Raw genomic sequence first — 14,162 nt, forward strand, 5'->3', positions numbered from 1 at the left:
TTTGTCACATTGTGTAATTTTTCGACTTTGTTGTTAAATTAAGATTCAAAAATTTTGATGCGTTTTGTAATAATGTAATTGTAATAAATCAACTCAACTATTTATTGCATTAAGTTGAGTGTTGTTAATGGTAAATGTACAATTATTTTTCAATTTTTTCTCAAAGTGTTTAAATTATATATTAATTTGAACCGATAATTATTCACAAAAATGTATTATTCTCCGATCCTGATGATTTTTAATATGTTATCATATTGGATTTGGGTTAAGTTAAGTTAGATTAATAACTTTTCAATAAATAACGATTATCAAGTAAAACCTTCACAACACAACATGATGATTTTGATATTGTATTAAAAGAAATCATCGAAATTGAAGATATGATGGTATCTTTTTATAAATATTTATCCTTTTTTGGGACATACACTTCACGTTAATTTATTTCACAATAAATCGACTTTTTGAAGAAAATAAAAAGATGAAATATAGGATAAATTGAAATACATAAATTTAAACTAAACGAAAAGTTGGAAAGTTTTAGAGAATTGATCGCCTCAGAGGGCAATATTTCGTCTTCATACTAAACGAGGTAATCGCGAGCAGTAGGCGAACGTGCAACTTGTTTATACGCTGCAGTTGAATCCTCGTTGCCAAGTAGGGTCGGTTTGCAATTGGCGATTCGCCAGCCACGCGTAACAACGCCTCCAAATTTCCGATTTTCCGTGATATAGCTTTGCATTTTCCTAATTTTCGCCGTAATTCGGAACAAAATTCTCTTTGTTTTTTCTTGAAATAAACAAATTTCAATTTCGATGGTTATAATTTTTCCTATAATATCATTCGTTATTTGAAAAAATTAATTTTTAGACTGAATAAGATCGTTTTCTATTTTTTGATAAAAGATAGGTTGAGATTAAGCCAAATTTTCATTATATCCGCTATGATAGCTGTAAGTTGAAAGATTATCGACGATGTCGACATCTCGTGTTGCCACATCGTAAGTTACAAAAATCTCATAAAGATGCGCCATTAAACATTATCTATCAACTTTTTTATCTTTTTTATACGTTCGTTCTCATGGTGTTCTGTTTCAAGTTTCGCCGATACATTTCTGTATTTCGTTCAACAGAAATTTCCGTAAAAACGAATTTTGTTCGCTCGTGAATATATGTATTTTTTCTTTTTTCCATTTTTTTTTCGATTGTTCTTCTATAACAGAGATAGTTTCGTGCAGATGAATGTTCCGCTTTAAAGTTAAACTGGTCGTGAAGCTGGTCGGTACAGGATAAACTGGCACGTATGAATTTAAATACATTTTCATGCTACGCTTTTTTTTTATCCGTTGCACAATTTCGGTTGTAAAAGGATTTTTGTTACGCGCAGGAAGATGAAAGTAAATTTAAAACTAACAAAGAACTCTTCTAATAAAATAATTATATACATGTACATCAATCCTTGTACTTTTTGAACTTTTCCATTCGTTTGTCCTCGTTTTATCGAAATATTTTTCGATCCTAAAAATTCTCTCTCTTTTTTTGAAATTCCTTTTTATCCTTTAAAATCATCATCAAAAAAAAAAAAGTCAAAATCGAAATCTTTGATCTTTAAATCTTTTGCATCGAAAAAGATCAAATATTTTCCATAACGAGATACTTTGCGTGTAATCGTTTTTCAGAATGTTGCAGAACTTTGTCTCTTAGCTGGTGTAAAGGGATTACACGAGAGATCAGAATACTTTGCAAGTCGCCGCTTTGTTGGTTCGCGAGACAACGCAGCCCGCGCGAAAAAGGATCCCCACGGTCACGTATACAACTCGGCAGTTCACGATTCCTATTAAATAAACTGCAAACTCGTGTGCAGCCTGCATTTAAGCGAACGAACGCGTCGTTGGCTGTTTTGTCTCTGTAATGGTACAACAGTGCTTTTTGTGCGCATGCAAGAACGAGCACCATTTTCAATTCCTCTTCTATCTTTCACCAGTCCACAATCTGTTTCACTTATGGATTTTAAAGATTCGAACGGAAACACGAAGTAAAGAAAATGAAGTAAATGGCATCGAAAGAGGTATCTTATTTTTTTTATCGATATAAAGAAAATTGATTCTATTGAAAAAATTAATCGAAAACTTGATTTTTACAAATTTAAAATTCGAAGATTTTCGAGTGTATATTCCTTCCGTAAACAATTATTATAGCAATTGGTGATGATACGATATTTAAATAGAGTACCTCAGTGATAGTTATATTAAATGAAAGTCAAAATATGATAGCGTGAATTTCCAGCGAGTATAACTTTCAACGTTATGTAAAGGATTAGTTATTACACATATGTGATGCTGCATATGGAATATACGCGAAAGGTGTTCGGTAAAATTTGAAAGCTCGAGAATTTATCTTGGGATGTGTTGAACAAATGAAGATGAAAGGTTTAAAGTAATTTAGTCGAAAGAGATGAGAGTAACTTGTATTTTATGCTTTGAGGTTAGTTTCGAGGTTAGAGGAATGTATGTGAATAAAAGTTGAGAAGCTAACATGTCTGATAATTACATTCAATGATAAGAAAAAAAAATTGTACACGAGTTCAAAGAGAAGAAAATTTTTAAAATACTATGATATATATTTTCGCAAAAAATTTTTCACGAAGTTTCATTATATAGTAGAAAAAAATCCATTGCAATATATATATATATATATATATATATATAAAAACCTGTTTTTAGAAAATTACTATCTTTATCTATCTCAAGTTAAAAAAATTTCATAGTGATAGACAAGTGCCAACATTTTAATTAACCTTAAACATTAACACGATAGCTACCAAAAGAGTGAAAATAGTGAAAATGGTGAAAATAGTGAAAAAAGTATCGGCAATTCGCAGAGTGGTCGTACCAGAACCGGAAGTGAAGGAGTCGAGCAATGGATATAGAGTTTTGACCCAAATGGCCGACCAGTTGGCCGTTGGCCAGTTCCCTGTATCCATGCACTCGGCATCCAGGTCTTTACTTATATTTTTCGATATCAATTTCCACAGGACCGATAAATTAATCGGTTGCCAGTGGCGAATGCTCGTTGGCTGCTTGATCGTAAAATGTTTACGCGCGTCGTCGACGCTGCAAGAGAATTAAATTTGCCTTTATGTTGTCGAGAAGTTGGAGCAAGCTGTGAGGAATGATGTAAACGAATAGCTCGCTATGAACAGAGAAACTCTACCAACAGTTACATGCTCTTCGCGCTCGTCGTGAATTTTGTCTCTTTTCCCTTGTTTTAAGTTTCTGCTTTGTAATTTTGTTGCAGTGGGCACGAAATATTTTCATGAACCGTGTTACTTTATGGACGAGATGTTGTTTGGTATAATAAAAAAGAGATTAGTTTTTCAATGTTTATCTAGTTGTACTTTATCTTTTATTCACGTAATTTCTTTATTATTTTTTTTATTAAATTGCTTTTACCAGTGATCATATTAAGTAATAATGTTCTTTAAATTGTTATTGTAAATATTACTAATTAATATTCTTAATTTTCTTTGTAAATTAATGATGATTATGATATTGTCCCAAAAAATGTTTTAAATTTGGCGCAAATTGTTACATAATGCGCCAGCCAATTAGAACGCGTGTTATAATTTTAATAGCCCGCCCACGTCAGTTTCCATCAACGTCGCATAAGTGTTACTGCGTAGTAAATTTTTTCGTTCTTTTTGTTCTTTTTTTTTCAAGTTTGTATCTAATTTTGAGTAGTGTTTCGTGAAAATATTGTTGTACAGTGAAAATGGAAGATGAAATCAGTTGTGACGATCCACAATTTATGACAATGTTGGAAACCTGTCTACTCATGGAGATCGAGACATGCAAGAATACGTTTTCTGGTATACTTTTTTATTATTATCCTATTTCCGTTTCTTGTTGAAAATAATATTATATTTACACATCAATCGACGATATATACGGGATTTATCGATATATTCATTGCTTGAATAATGAAAGAACTTGTTGAAGCTAAATATCGAAACGGCAAAAATCGGCAATTCTAATAACTATTCAAATATAACGCAGTTAGAATATTTTTTATGAAATTAGCATTTTATCGATATTTCTTATTAATAACAAAAATAATTTATCGAAGATTTTTTTTTTATTTAACATAATATAGATAATATTTATTTTATATCGATCCATTTATTTTCTCAATATCATCGAATGTAATTGCTCGAAGATTTTCTTTTATAAATTTTCTCAAGAACTTGTAAGGCAGATAAAAGACTTTAAAATTAAAGTGAAGATGCAATTGCAAACGAGGAAAGAATTGAAAGAAAACACAAAGAATACCCAAGAAAATATTCTAATTTTAAGTAACTCTCTGAGCAAGTATGTAGGAAATAATGACTTTTACGGAAATATATCAATCACATTATACAATTTCATCATATTTGAAAATATCTTTAACAGAGAAAGGAATTATATGATTGAAATTTCAAATAAAATCGAGTTAATGAAGCTTAATTTGGACAACGATTATAAAATTATGAAAGTGAATTGTGAATTTTATGAAAATATATACAACGACTACGAAAAAGTGTGGGAATCGTATCACGTACGTAATTCTAACCTTAAAACGCAACACTCGAGATAAGATCGTATTTCAACGAATTTCAATGAATATTGACCAGGCAAAATATGAAGAGTTCCCCTTGGCCAAGGACAGAAGAGAGGCGAAAATAAAAATGGAAAAGGTTCAAATCGACCAGATGGTCCTGGAATACAAAGTTAAAGAATTCGAGAAGATTTTGAAGCAAAAGCAACGGATCGCTTGGCTCAGAATGCGCGCAAAAATCGTTCTACTTGCGCGTGCAGTTTTAAATTATACTAAATTAGTCGAAACGTTGAAAGATCTTGATAGAAATATCGAGAAACGCAAGGAGGAGTTGAACACGATCGAAACGGAGGTTTCTCGCCATGATTTTTCACATATTCTCAAGATTTTCAATTTTCCATGGTAATTCTTACACCATCTTATTTCTTTTCAGGTAGCCATGCGATTGAAGAAACAAGAGGAAGAGAAGAGGGATCGAGCGTTGAAACTGCTGGAAATGCCACCGCCAAAGATTAATTTCTCCCACATGCGCACGATTTACGGTCCTAGGCCGGGAATCGGCTTCCCAGACGGTTGGAAAAGAAATTATGAGAATTCCATAGGTGCGCATTCTCGTGAGATATTCTTTGGAGAAGGTTTTCAGAATTTTTTCCTTTCTCATACTTTCTCTAGATTTAATTGAATCAAATTTATTAACTCGATTTTCCTCTCATACTTAACCTCTCCTTAAACGTAATCTTTTCTTTCCTACTAGAAGAAACGATCACAATTATTAAAAAAAATAATGAATTTCAGATACTTTATCGGTGGACACCCTGATGTTGGAAGAAATGTGTTTAACTGAAGAAAATTCCATGCAACCACCATCCAATATTGAAGCCCAAAAAGATCAGAATCTTTCTTATGAGGAGCCGGTCGATTCAAGAAATTCTCCACTGGACCAAGAAGCGGAGAACGAAGATGCGGCCAGCGAAATGGATGGAAATATAGGGTCAGAGCCGATCGATGATGCAGTCGAGGGGGAAATGGAAGAACAACGAATGGGCCAGGAACTGGAGCACGTAGACCAGTCGTCTGGTCTTTCCAAAGATAAGCAAACGGACCAATGTTGCAAAGATCTTGAAAAGGATGAACCGGTGGCAAAGAAAATGAAGTTGATTTCTCACAGCGCAGGGAAACTCGTGGCATCGCCGATGAAGGGTATTCCATTAGAGAGGACGAAGAGCTGTTCGGTCGAACCACCTCCACGTCCAAGAATCTCGAGAATCGAGACGTTTCATTACACTGTGCCGATTAAAAAAATTGAAAAATGTAACCTAAATTGATTTATCCAGGAGGTTAAAAGCTTCTGATATATTTTCTTTTTTCGAATAATCTATATATGAGATCTAATATATTTTTTATTAAATAATAATTTAGTCCCAAGAGAAATTCAAATTCCATTGGTGAATCAATCTCCTGGATCAATGATAACGAAGGAGTCTTCTGTACGGAACCAGAATAATCCTAATCCTTCCAGTATGTTCACTCCTGGTCACTATGATTATTCTGATAACAGTGAAATAAGTTTCTGTATCGATGAGAACATGGCCGAATTGAAAGGTACGTGTTTTATTCTATTTTTCTTGGTGAAACTTTATCTTTAATTCTGAATATTTCTTATTCAGCTGATCAAATATCGCTGTACGGTGGATCTGTTCGAAATTTTTGCGAGTGTCCCAATTTATCACCTATCAATGAAAATATAAATCTGGAGGGGAACGAAAACGTTCCATCGACTAGCAACACTCGTAATTTTTCACGTATATATACTTCTTATTCAAGATATTATTCTCTATAACTTTTTTCTCCACTTTTATATACTTATCTTATTCTTTTTCCTCTTGCAGAATTTGAGAAAAAATTCGACTTCAGTAATATTCTGAAAGGCAGTTCCAGCGGAAGAAATCTCTTCTAAATCTGAATCTTGATCGAAGAGGATCGATAATTATTTAAGAAACGTGTACTTCTTGTAAAAAAATCTCATTTCGATGAAATAAAATCGCGTGAAGCGAAGAACGAATGAGATAATTTCTCTCTTGGAATGGTATAATAAGACTGGTTCATTTTTCGTCCAGAGTGAATAATATTCGAGCGAAATTACGCATAGCCGTAATTCTCACTCTCGACAGTCGGTGGAAAGCGTTGGTGGTAGCTCGGTTCCATCCTAAGAAGCCGGGAAAAGGAAACGTGAAAGACGTAGACGGGGGTAGAAAAGAGGCACACGCCAGGCTGGAGAGAGAGAAAGGAAGAGCACTCGGCTCGACGACTGGAAAGTAGGTCCTTTAAAGCGCTCTTTTGTGTGCCACTCTTTAAAGACCATTGCCACTGACATTTAATCCTCTGTCTGTGAATGTTTGTGAATTATTTAAAGGACCACCGTGTAGACTGATCACTTCATCGATAAATTTTGTAACGTAAAGAGAGATCGTTATCAGAATATAAGATATAAATTTACTTGTACAAATTGGATAGGATTTTGGAAGTTTAAAAATAACGTAATTAAAATAAGTTAATTTTCTAATATGAAAAGAGATCAGTGTTATAAAAATATGTTAAAGAATATTTATGTACATATTTTGAATAATTTTTTATTTGAAGCTAAAAAAAAAAGAAGAATTATTTCTATTCATGTTTTAATTAACAGAACAGGTGTTTGCATGAAAGAAAAATTCAAAATGGCTATTAAAAACTAATAACTTTTTTTAAAAGGAACTTCAGTGAATTAATGACACGTATATTCAAGTATAGAGTTTTTGAGAAAAGAATTTTTGCATTCAAATTAACTTTTCTTCATTTTAATGGTCGCTGAGATTCTGAATAATTCTAAAGAAAAATGATATATGGGGAACTGGATCCGATGAAAATGCGAAAGGAACAGAGAGATAGAATGGAGTAAAATTCTTTCCCTTTGATTCTCTTCTTTTTTCTTTTTTTTTTTTTTTTGGTCGGAATTTGATGTCAAGCAAGACGTGCAAAGAATAACGAGTGAACGGTAACTTCTTTCTAATAAAACTGACTAGCACCCCTTTCTCTCGCGCTAAATTGCTTTAACCTCTATAATTGATATAAATTAACCGGATTCGTGAGGAGAATTCATTGTAGTCGCAAGAAGAATACCAAAGTTTGTTATTATCCATTGTAATTTTTCTGCAACCAGTATCCGACTTCCTATAATCCGTTATGAATGCAATTTACAAAAGTGATGGTATCTGTTGGTGATATATGGTATCATCAGTTTATTTCTGACGTCGACAAAAATACATTGATAAATTTTAAAAAAATGATATAAAGACAAAAAAGAAGAGAAAGGAAATGGAAGAAACGAGCTTAAGAAAATTCATAATTGTACCAGCCAGCATCTTTGTTTAATGAAAAATAGAAGTGAAATGTCGACAGCTCCGGCTTTAAAGAAGATATCTTACTGCGAGAGGTTATTGTAGAAGATAGTACAATATCAAAGTTGGAACTGGAATCTAATAAAATTGAAAGGTTTGATCGTTCTTTTTGAATTAGTATCATATCCTGTATCAAAAATAGTAATTCAGTTATTGATGCTTATGATAATATTCTGTTTCAATATTCATGATGTGAATCATGATTATTATTTTTTTTTGTAATAATAATTACAGTATACTATCAAGTTTTTCCTTAATTATTCTAGAAAAACTAAGGAGTCCATTTAGGAAAAAATCTTCAAAAAATTATTTATTGTCATTTTTAATCTCAGAATTTATAATTTAATTTATAAAAAAAATTAGATATATTTTTTTATCTATATATAAAGTTTATAACAGAATGATTCTCATTTTTCTAATATTTAATATTATTATTATTATTATATTACAGTATTTCGCTATGTTATATGTCCATGTCTAAACGTTAACCCAAATACCATTTTCTCCAATTTCGCTGACCACTCATTCCATCTTCTATTCCACAGAGTCGAGCCTGTTTTTCTTTCCGGTTCGAAGTTCCAGCAACTACGTGACTGGAATCTGGCCTTGCCATTGACACGTCATTCTTTCCCAGTCGCTGGAACCGGAAGTTCTCTAGCCTGGATTACTCGCGAGACCCCTCTAACAGCTTCATCGAATCCACCGAGTGCACATCGACTTCACTGTTTTACCAGCAGTCCGTGTTCCTTTTTTTCCCTTCTTCATCATCGATGGACGTAAAAAGAGTGCGGAATAACGTCTGAATCAGGTACTTACGACGTTTTACGACTTTGTCCCTTGAATTACGATCGGTGCAAAAATAGGGATCCTGAGAGGAATAACCGAGTCAGCTTCTTTTACAGAAAGATTTTAGTGATTTTTAATAATGTATTCCTGATATTTTTACTTCTATATCTTAATTTAGAAAATTATGGAATATTAATAGGGATAGATAATTGAAATTACAGATTGATTATGATTATTGGAAAGTAGAGTCTTTGATTCAATTCAAAGTTTATTATATCTTAAGGAAAAGTTTATAATAAATATTTTTTGTATTATTATTATTTGCCAATTATAAAGAATTCACAATGCAAATTCGAAATTCCATTTGAAAATATATTCTAAGAAGAAAATACTTTTAAAATAAATTTTTCAACATCTTTTTACTATCTTAACTTAATCTAATTCTTGTTTGACAAAACCGAATGACTTTTGATTCAAACGATATGAATAATATTTAATGTTTGCTTTGTAGTCGACGTTAATAAAATTTCAACAAAATTACGAAATTAAAATTACAAAATTTTTCAACAAAAAGTACACATCGCATTAAACCTCACTTTTCAGTCCACCAGACAAATTAACCGAGTGATACGTGAGGAAAATATAAATCGCGATGTATTCCAAGCCTCAAGCAAGCTAGGTTTCGCGGCGATAAGCCGGTCGACATACTAGAATAATATATCAAAGTCCGCGAAAATGCGGATCGCAGCATGGTTGTGCAATTATTTCGCAATGAATCAGCCAGCTTGATCAACGTTTACCCCTGTAGCCCCTCTGTAAATACATCGTCGTTGCATTGTCTCACGAAACAGTCATTATAATGAGGCTAATAAGATCCCGGTGGGGAGTACGACTCGGTAAATCATTGTTATCAAGAAGGAATTTTGTAGAGAAAGCACCGAATGCGCGTGTATAAATTCGCGTGACGTTTAACCGCGTGCGCGCGCATCCTAAACCCGAGTCGTAAGTTTCGGTTAATTATGGCGGCAGTAGTTAAGCCGGGCTACATTGTGGGTTACTGATAAGTAGAGATCGAGAAATTAGTGAAGGAAATTTTGCAGTGAGGAAATAACGGTTCTTTAATTTCTTCGTAAGAATTCTCGTGATCATTATAGAATAAAAAATTCTCGTGTTAATTGCATCGAATACGTTACACTTAAGCAAGATGAGAATATTTTAACCTTTTTTTTATCGCGTATAAATAAAACTTTTGCATAAGTGCGATCAAATTTACATATCATGAATCAACAATTGTAAAACAAGCAATCGTATCAACGAAATTCAATCAATTTCGACTAAATATCTCGAAGGATGTTTGTCGAATTTGTAATTTCGTCGCATCGAAGGGTACATACATCGCGTGACGTAAGGATTAATCGAGCTCGTAGAGGACATGCGACATCGTTCCGCCATTTGCCGTAAATAATTCGAAGCTGGTGAGCCGGGTTCCACGCGATTTAACCCTTCTCAGCATAGAGGTTGGGACGTGCATCTCGTGACGCGACAACAATGCTAATAGAATCATGAAAATATTGCGTCTCGTTCCTGAAATAACGAAAACCTATTTAATTCGTGGAATATTTTTTCATTTTTTATATACAAAAAAAAAATTGAATAATATTACAGAATATATCATAATTTATAAATTCGTGAAAAATTCGAGTTAAAAAAGAAATTTAAATCAAAAATTTAATAGAATTTAAAATTTTATTTGAAATAGGATTCTCACTTTCCTCGTCTCGTATTTTGCCATAATAGAATTATAGAAAGAACGATGAAGATACAAAGTCGATGTAGTGATCCAATTTAAAAAAAACGATTTTATAAAAATGTGAGGAATAAATTTTGGAAAATATAGAGGATAACGAGCGTCGACGAGATCCATGACGAAATTGTTGGAAAGATGGGGAATATGTTGTCCCCTATTTGGACAACTTGCTATCGACAGAGCGTGGCAAAATAGGGGTAGTTTGTCCGGGAAATCCACCCGAATCCACGTCGTTTCTTCTTCGATCCTCTAATTTTCTTGATTTTATCCTTTAAAAAACATCTCCCCATATTTTCACGGATTTATTATGGAAAAAAGAATCAAGAAAAATTAAAAAATTTCGTTCGAAACGAAAAAAAAAGGAAAAAAAAATTCATTTATTTTTGCGAATTTTATTATTATTATTTATTAACAAGCACGCACAAGAAGTAAGTCTAACCTATTTATAATTTCAGTATACAACATTCTATAATCTGGATACGACCATTTTCTTTCGTATCTCGTTACGAACTCTCGATTGGCCAGTTGGAGAGGAATAGGAGAGTTTGCGGAGAAAGGAGAAGGCGCGAGGAAAAATATTTACCTGTTTGTTCGATGTAGAAGGAAGGAAAACAAACGGAGAAATTAACGACACGACTTTTCGTCCAATCTTTTCATCGATTTACTTTTTAAAATTAGTAGTTGGGATGGATAGCGATGATGGAAGAAACGTCTCACTTCTTTTTCGCCAGATATCGAAGAAACAATGGAACATGAATGAAGAAGGCAACGAGATTACACGTTAACCTAGTTTCCAGTAAAACTGGGCCACAGGCCATCTTCTATGTAAGTAACTGAAAATGTTCCCTCGAATATTTTCTTCAATATTTTACGGAGATTGTAAAGTCGAATGAAATATTTCTGTTAAAGGAGAACGTTTCACAGTATTTTATTATTACGTTTATCATTGAATTCTTTAGATCGTGTACAGTCAATCGTAAAAGATTTGAAGGAAATTCAGCTAGCTTGAGAAAATCTATACGATATACGTATATCGAGATATGCATGGCTGATTCGTGAAATCAATCTTTGAATTTTATCATACCATCTCAACTCAGGTAGAATATTATAATATTGGATATTATACAAAGTTATATTTTAAGAAACGAAAATAATAAAATTTCAAAAAATCTTTATTGGAACGAAGAATAGTGTAAAAAGAAATTGGTACAATCACATACGATCTTGCGTTGATGAAAAGTTAGGTTATGTATTATGTTGTCATGTTGTCTCGGCTCAGGCAAAGTATTATAATATTGAATATTACAAAGTTATTATATTTTAATATAATTATAAACAATTATATAACTAATAAAATTATATTTTAATTTTAAGGAACGAAGGTGACTACGAAGACTACTACCAGTGTAAAAAGGAACAACCACGTACGATAAAATCTTGACTCGAAAAGTTAGGTTAGATTAGAAGCGTATCTTGCAATATGGAAAGTTTAAACATGACTGGCGCTTTAGAAATTATCAATCGTACGTATGGAAGTATCATCACCGCGTGGTTAGAATTGGTCGACGGATGAAAAGCCACGAATAATTAAACTCCAATTAACGTAGCACGCCCCAACGAGGCGAAACGAAACGAGAGAAATGAAATACCTTCGCATTCGTTTCACGTTTCAACGGGAGCCCACGGTTCAACTTACAGTTGCACCCTTTCCCCAACCCTTGCCCTGGTGCACACGATACTAAACGCCGTTCTATCGATCTCGCCATGTTTCCCATTACCGCAAAACCGCCGCCAGCATAAAGCAACCGCGTTTCCTCTTATTGTCTCCACGCGACCGCCCGACAACCGCCATGGAAAACACCCTACGCGATTATAAATGCGACACTGGCTGCCTTAATATTCGCACGTGTTACGGATTAAACGAAGTGAAGGGGAATTCACGACTCTTGGCAGGAGTGCTGGAGAAAACGAGATATTTTTGCGAGGATGTCTTGAAGGATATTACTGTGAAAAGTAAAAATAGAAAGAGATTGGTTGTGCTTTTTGAATTTTTAAAAAATAGAATATTGGTATCATGTTTTATATATATAATAATTTTTAACCTAGTTTATAAAATAATTTTTGATTACTTCAATTTTTCATTTAAATGAAAGAATATTTTTCTTTTTCCTCGATTCATTTTTTTCATAGTGTAAAACATTTTTACACTTGTATGTAGAACAGTCTATATATACGAGTTTCAATTTGCAGGTAGATAGAACGATGAAGGGATGTTAACTGCTAACAATTTCGAAGAAATGTTTTTTTTGACGAGAAACGTGTACTGTATGTAGAGAGATTTGAAGGCGTAGAATAAATGAAGACGTTGATGGAAGGTAATTTACGCGTCTGGAAATTCTATGGGATGCCACGTCCTCGTTGAAAATCGTTGCTAGATTACGGAATTAATCTAGCATTCATTGACAAACAAATTACCAACTATTATTATCAACCATACTGCTCCATATTGTATTAAAATCAACATTTACTTGACGGATTTCCAATTTATAATTCTATTACCAGAAAATTATAAATTTAATACAAGAAATAAATTCATTCCATCCGGAAATTTTATTATTCGAAGACTAATTAAAATTATAAATGTATACTTTTAATAAGCTAAATTTGAAATATCCATATAAGGATTAAAATTATTCCATATTCGCAAATTCTATTATCAAAGATTATTAAATTTTCGGTAACTTTTAAAATTTTTATATTCACATAAGGATTAAAATTAATTATAAATTTCATTACCAGAAGATTAGTAAAATTACAAATGTAATAAGCTTCGAAATTTTGAACATCCATATAAGGATTAAAATATTATTCCATCTATTGAAAATTCAAGACTATCACAAATTTAAGAATCTTCAAATCTTCCAATTTCAAAGTATTCGCACAAGAATCAAAATCATTCGTAAACACGCATTTAGCCAAAATTGAACGAATGAAACACAGTAAGTCTAACTTCCTTCGATTCCACTTGATACCACGTACGTACACTGTGCTTCATTCGATACCTCGAGAATCGGAGGATTGGAACGCGCGATCTTTTTCATCGAATCGAAACAATAATTAGTCGGAGATTCGCCGCTTTTAACCGAGAAGAGGATACAATCGTCCCTTCTCCCTTTCTCTTCCATGTCGCCAACATTCCTCGCTCGACTCATTGTCGCGAGGATTGAATGCGGTAACTGATCCTCTCATTGTTCCCGCGATCGAAACTCTTCCCCCGTTTCAAACTCGAAACTCGTTCTATCCTCTATCGTGATCGCAACCTGGGATCCCAAAGACTTTCCGCTTCGTTACACTTTTTCTCCTTTATTGCTTTTTCTCTCTCTCTCTCTCTCTTTCTCTGTATTTGTTTATCCTAACCCTTCACGGTCCTCTCGTTTCGTTAGCCCTGTAATCGAGTTTCGTTTGCTCCTTCGATAAGGGAATAGGATGGATTTTTCACTATTGTTTTCGATTTTTCGAATCGAAGAAGAAAAGAAGTTTTTT

General features: G+C 33.2%; 1 protein-coding gene across 3 annotated transcripts; it reads left to right on the top strand.

The window, feature by feature from the left end:
* The first annotated feature begins 3,621 nt into the window (after window positions 1-3,621).
* On the top strand, window positions 3,622-13,196 carry LOC100576557. 3 transcript variants are annotated; one of them, XR_003305559.1, is made up of 13 exons: window positions 3,622-3,864; window positions 4,237-4,589; window positions 4,666-4,941; window positions 5,023-5,191; window positions 5,385-5,900; window positions 6,009-6,191; window positions 6,257-6,391; window positions 6,479-6,904; window positions 8,572-8,834; window positions 11,075-11,444; window positions 11,579-11,716; window positions 11,994-12,632; window positions 12,870-13,196. XR_003305559.1 is itself a non-coding variant. In XM_026443597.1 (8 exons), the coding sequence occupies exons 1-8, from the start codon at window positions 3,768-3,770 to the stop codon at window positions 6,544-6,546; spliced, it is 1,797 nt and encodes a 598-aa protein (XP_026299382.1). In that variant the 5' UTR covers window positions 3,622-3,767; the 3' UTR covers window positions 6,547-7,112. The 3 variants fall into 3 exon arrangements, 1 of the variants encoding a protein (XP_026299382.1); XR_003305560.1 differs by lacking the exons at window positions 11,579-11,716; window positions 12,870-13,196 and having other exon boundaries at window positions 11,994-12,691; XM_026443597.1 differs by lacking the exons at window positions 8,572-8,834; window positions 11,075-11,444; window positions 11,579-11,716; window positions 11,994-12,632; window positions 12,870-13,196 and having other exon boundaries at window positions 6,479-7,112.
* The last annotated feature ends 966 nt before the right edge of the window (window positions 13,197-14,162 follow it).

Source organism: Apis mellifera, linkage group LG11, assembly GCF_003254395.2.
Source record: "Apis mellifera strain DH4 linkage group LG11, Amel_HAv3.1, whole genome shotgun sequence".
Lineage (NCBI taxonomy): Eukaryota > Metazoa > Arthropoda > Insecta > Hymenoptera > Apidae > Apis > Apis mellifera.

Bases quoted from the DNA above. Each gene is read 5' to 3' on its own strand.
- LOC100576557 (XM_026443597.1), top strand. From the start codon at position 3,768: ATGGAAGATGAAATCAGTTGTGACGATCCACAATTTATGACAATGTTG. The intron at 5,901-6,008 runs GTAACCTAAATT...ATAATAATTTAG, and splicing joins GATTAAAAAAATTGAAAAAT to TCCCAAGAGAAATTCAAATT. The intron at 6,392-6,478 runs GTATATATACTT...TTCCTCTTGCAG, and splicing joins CAACACTCGTAATTTTTCAC to AATTTGAGAAAAAATTCGAC.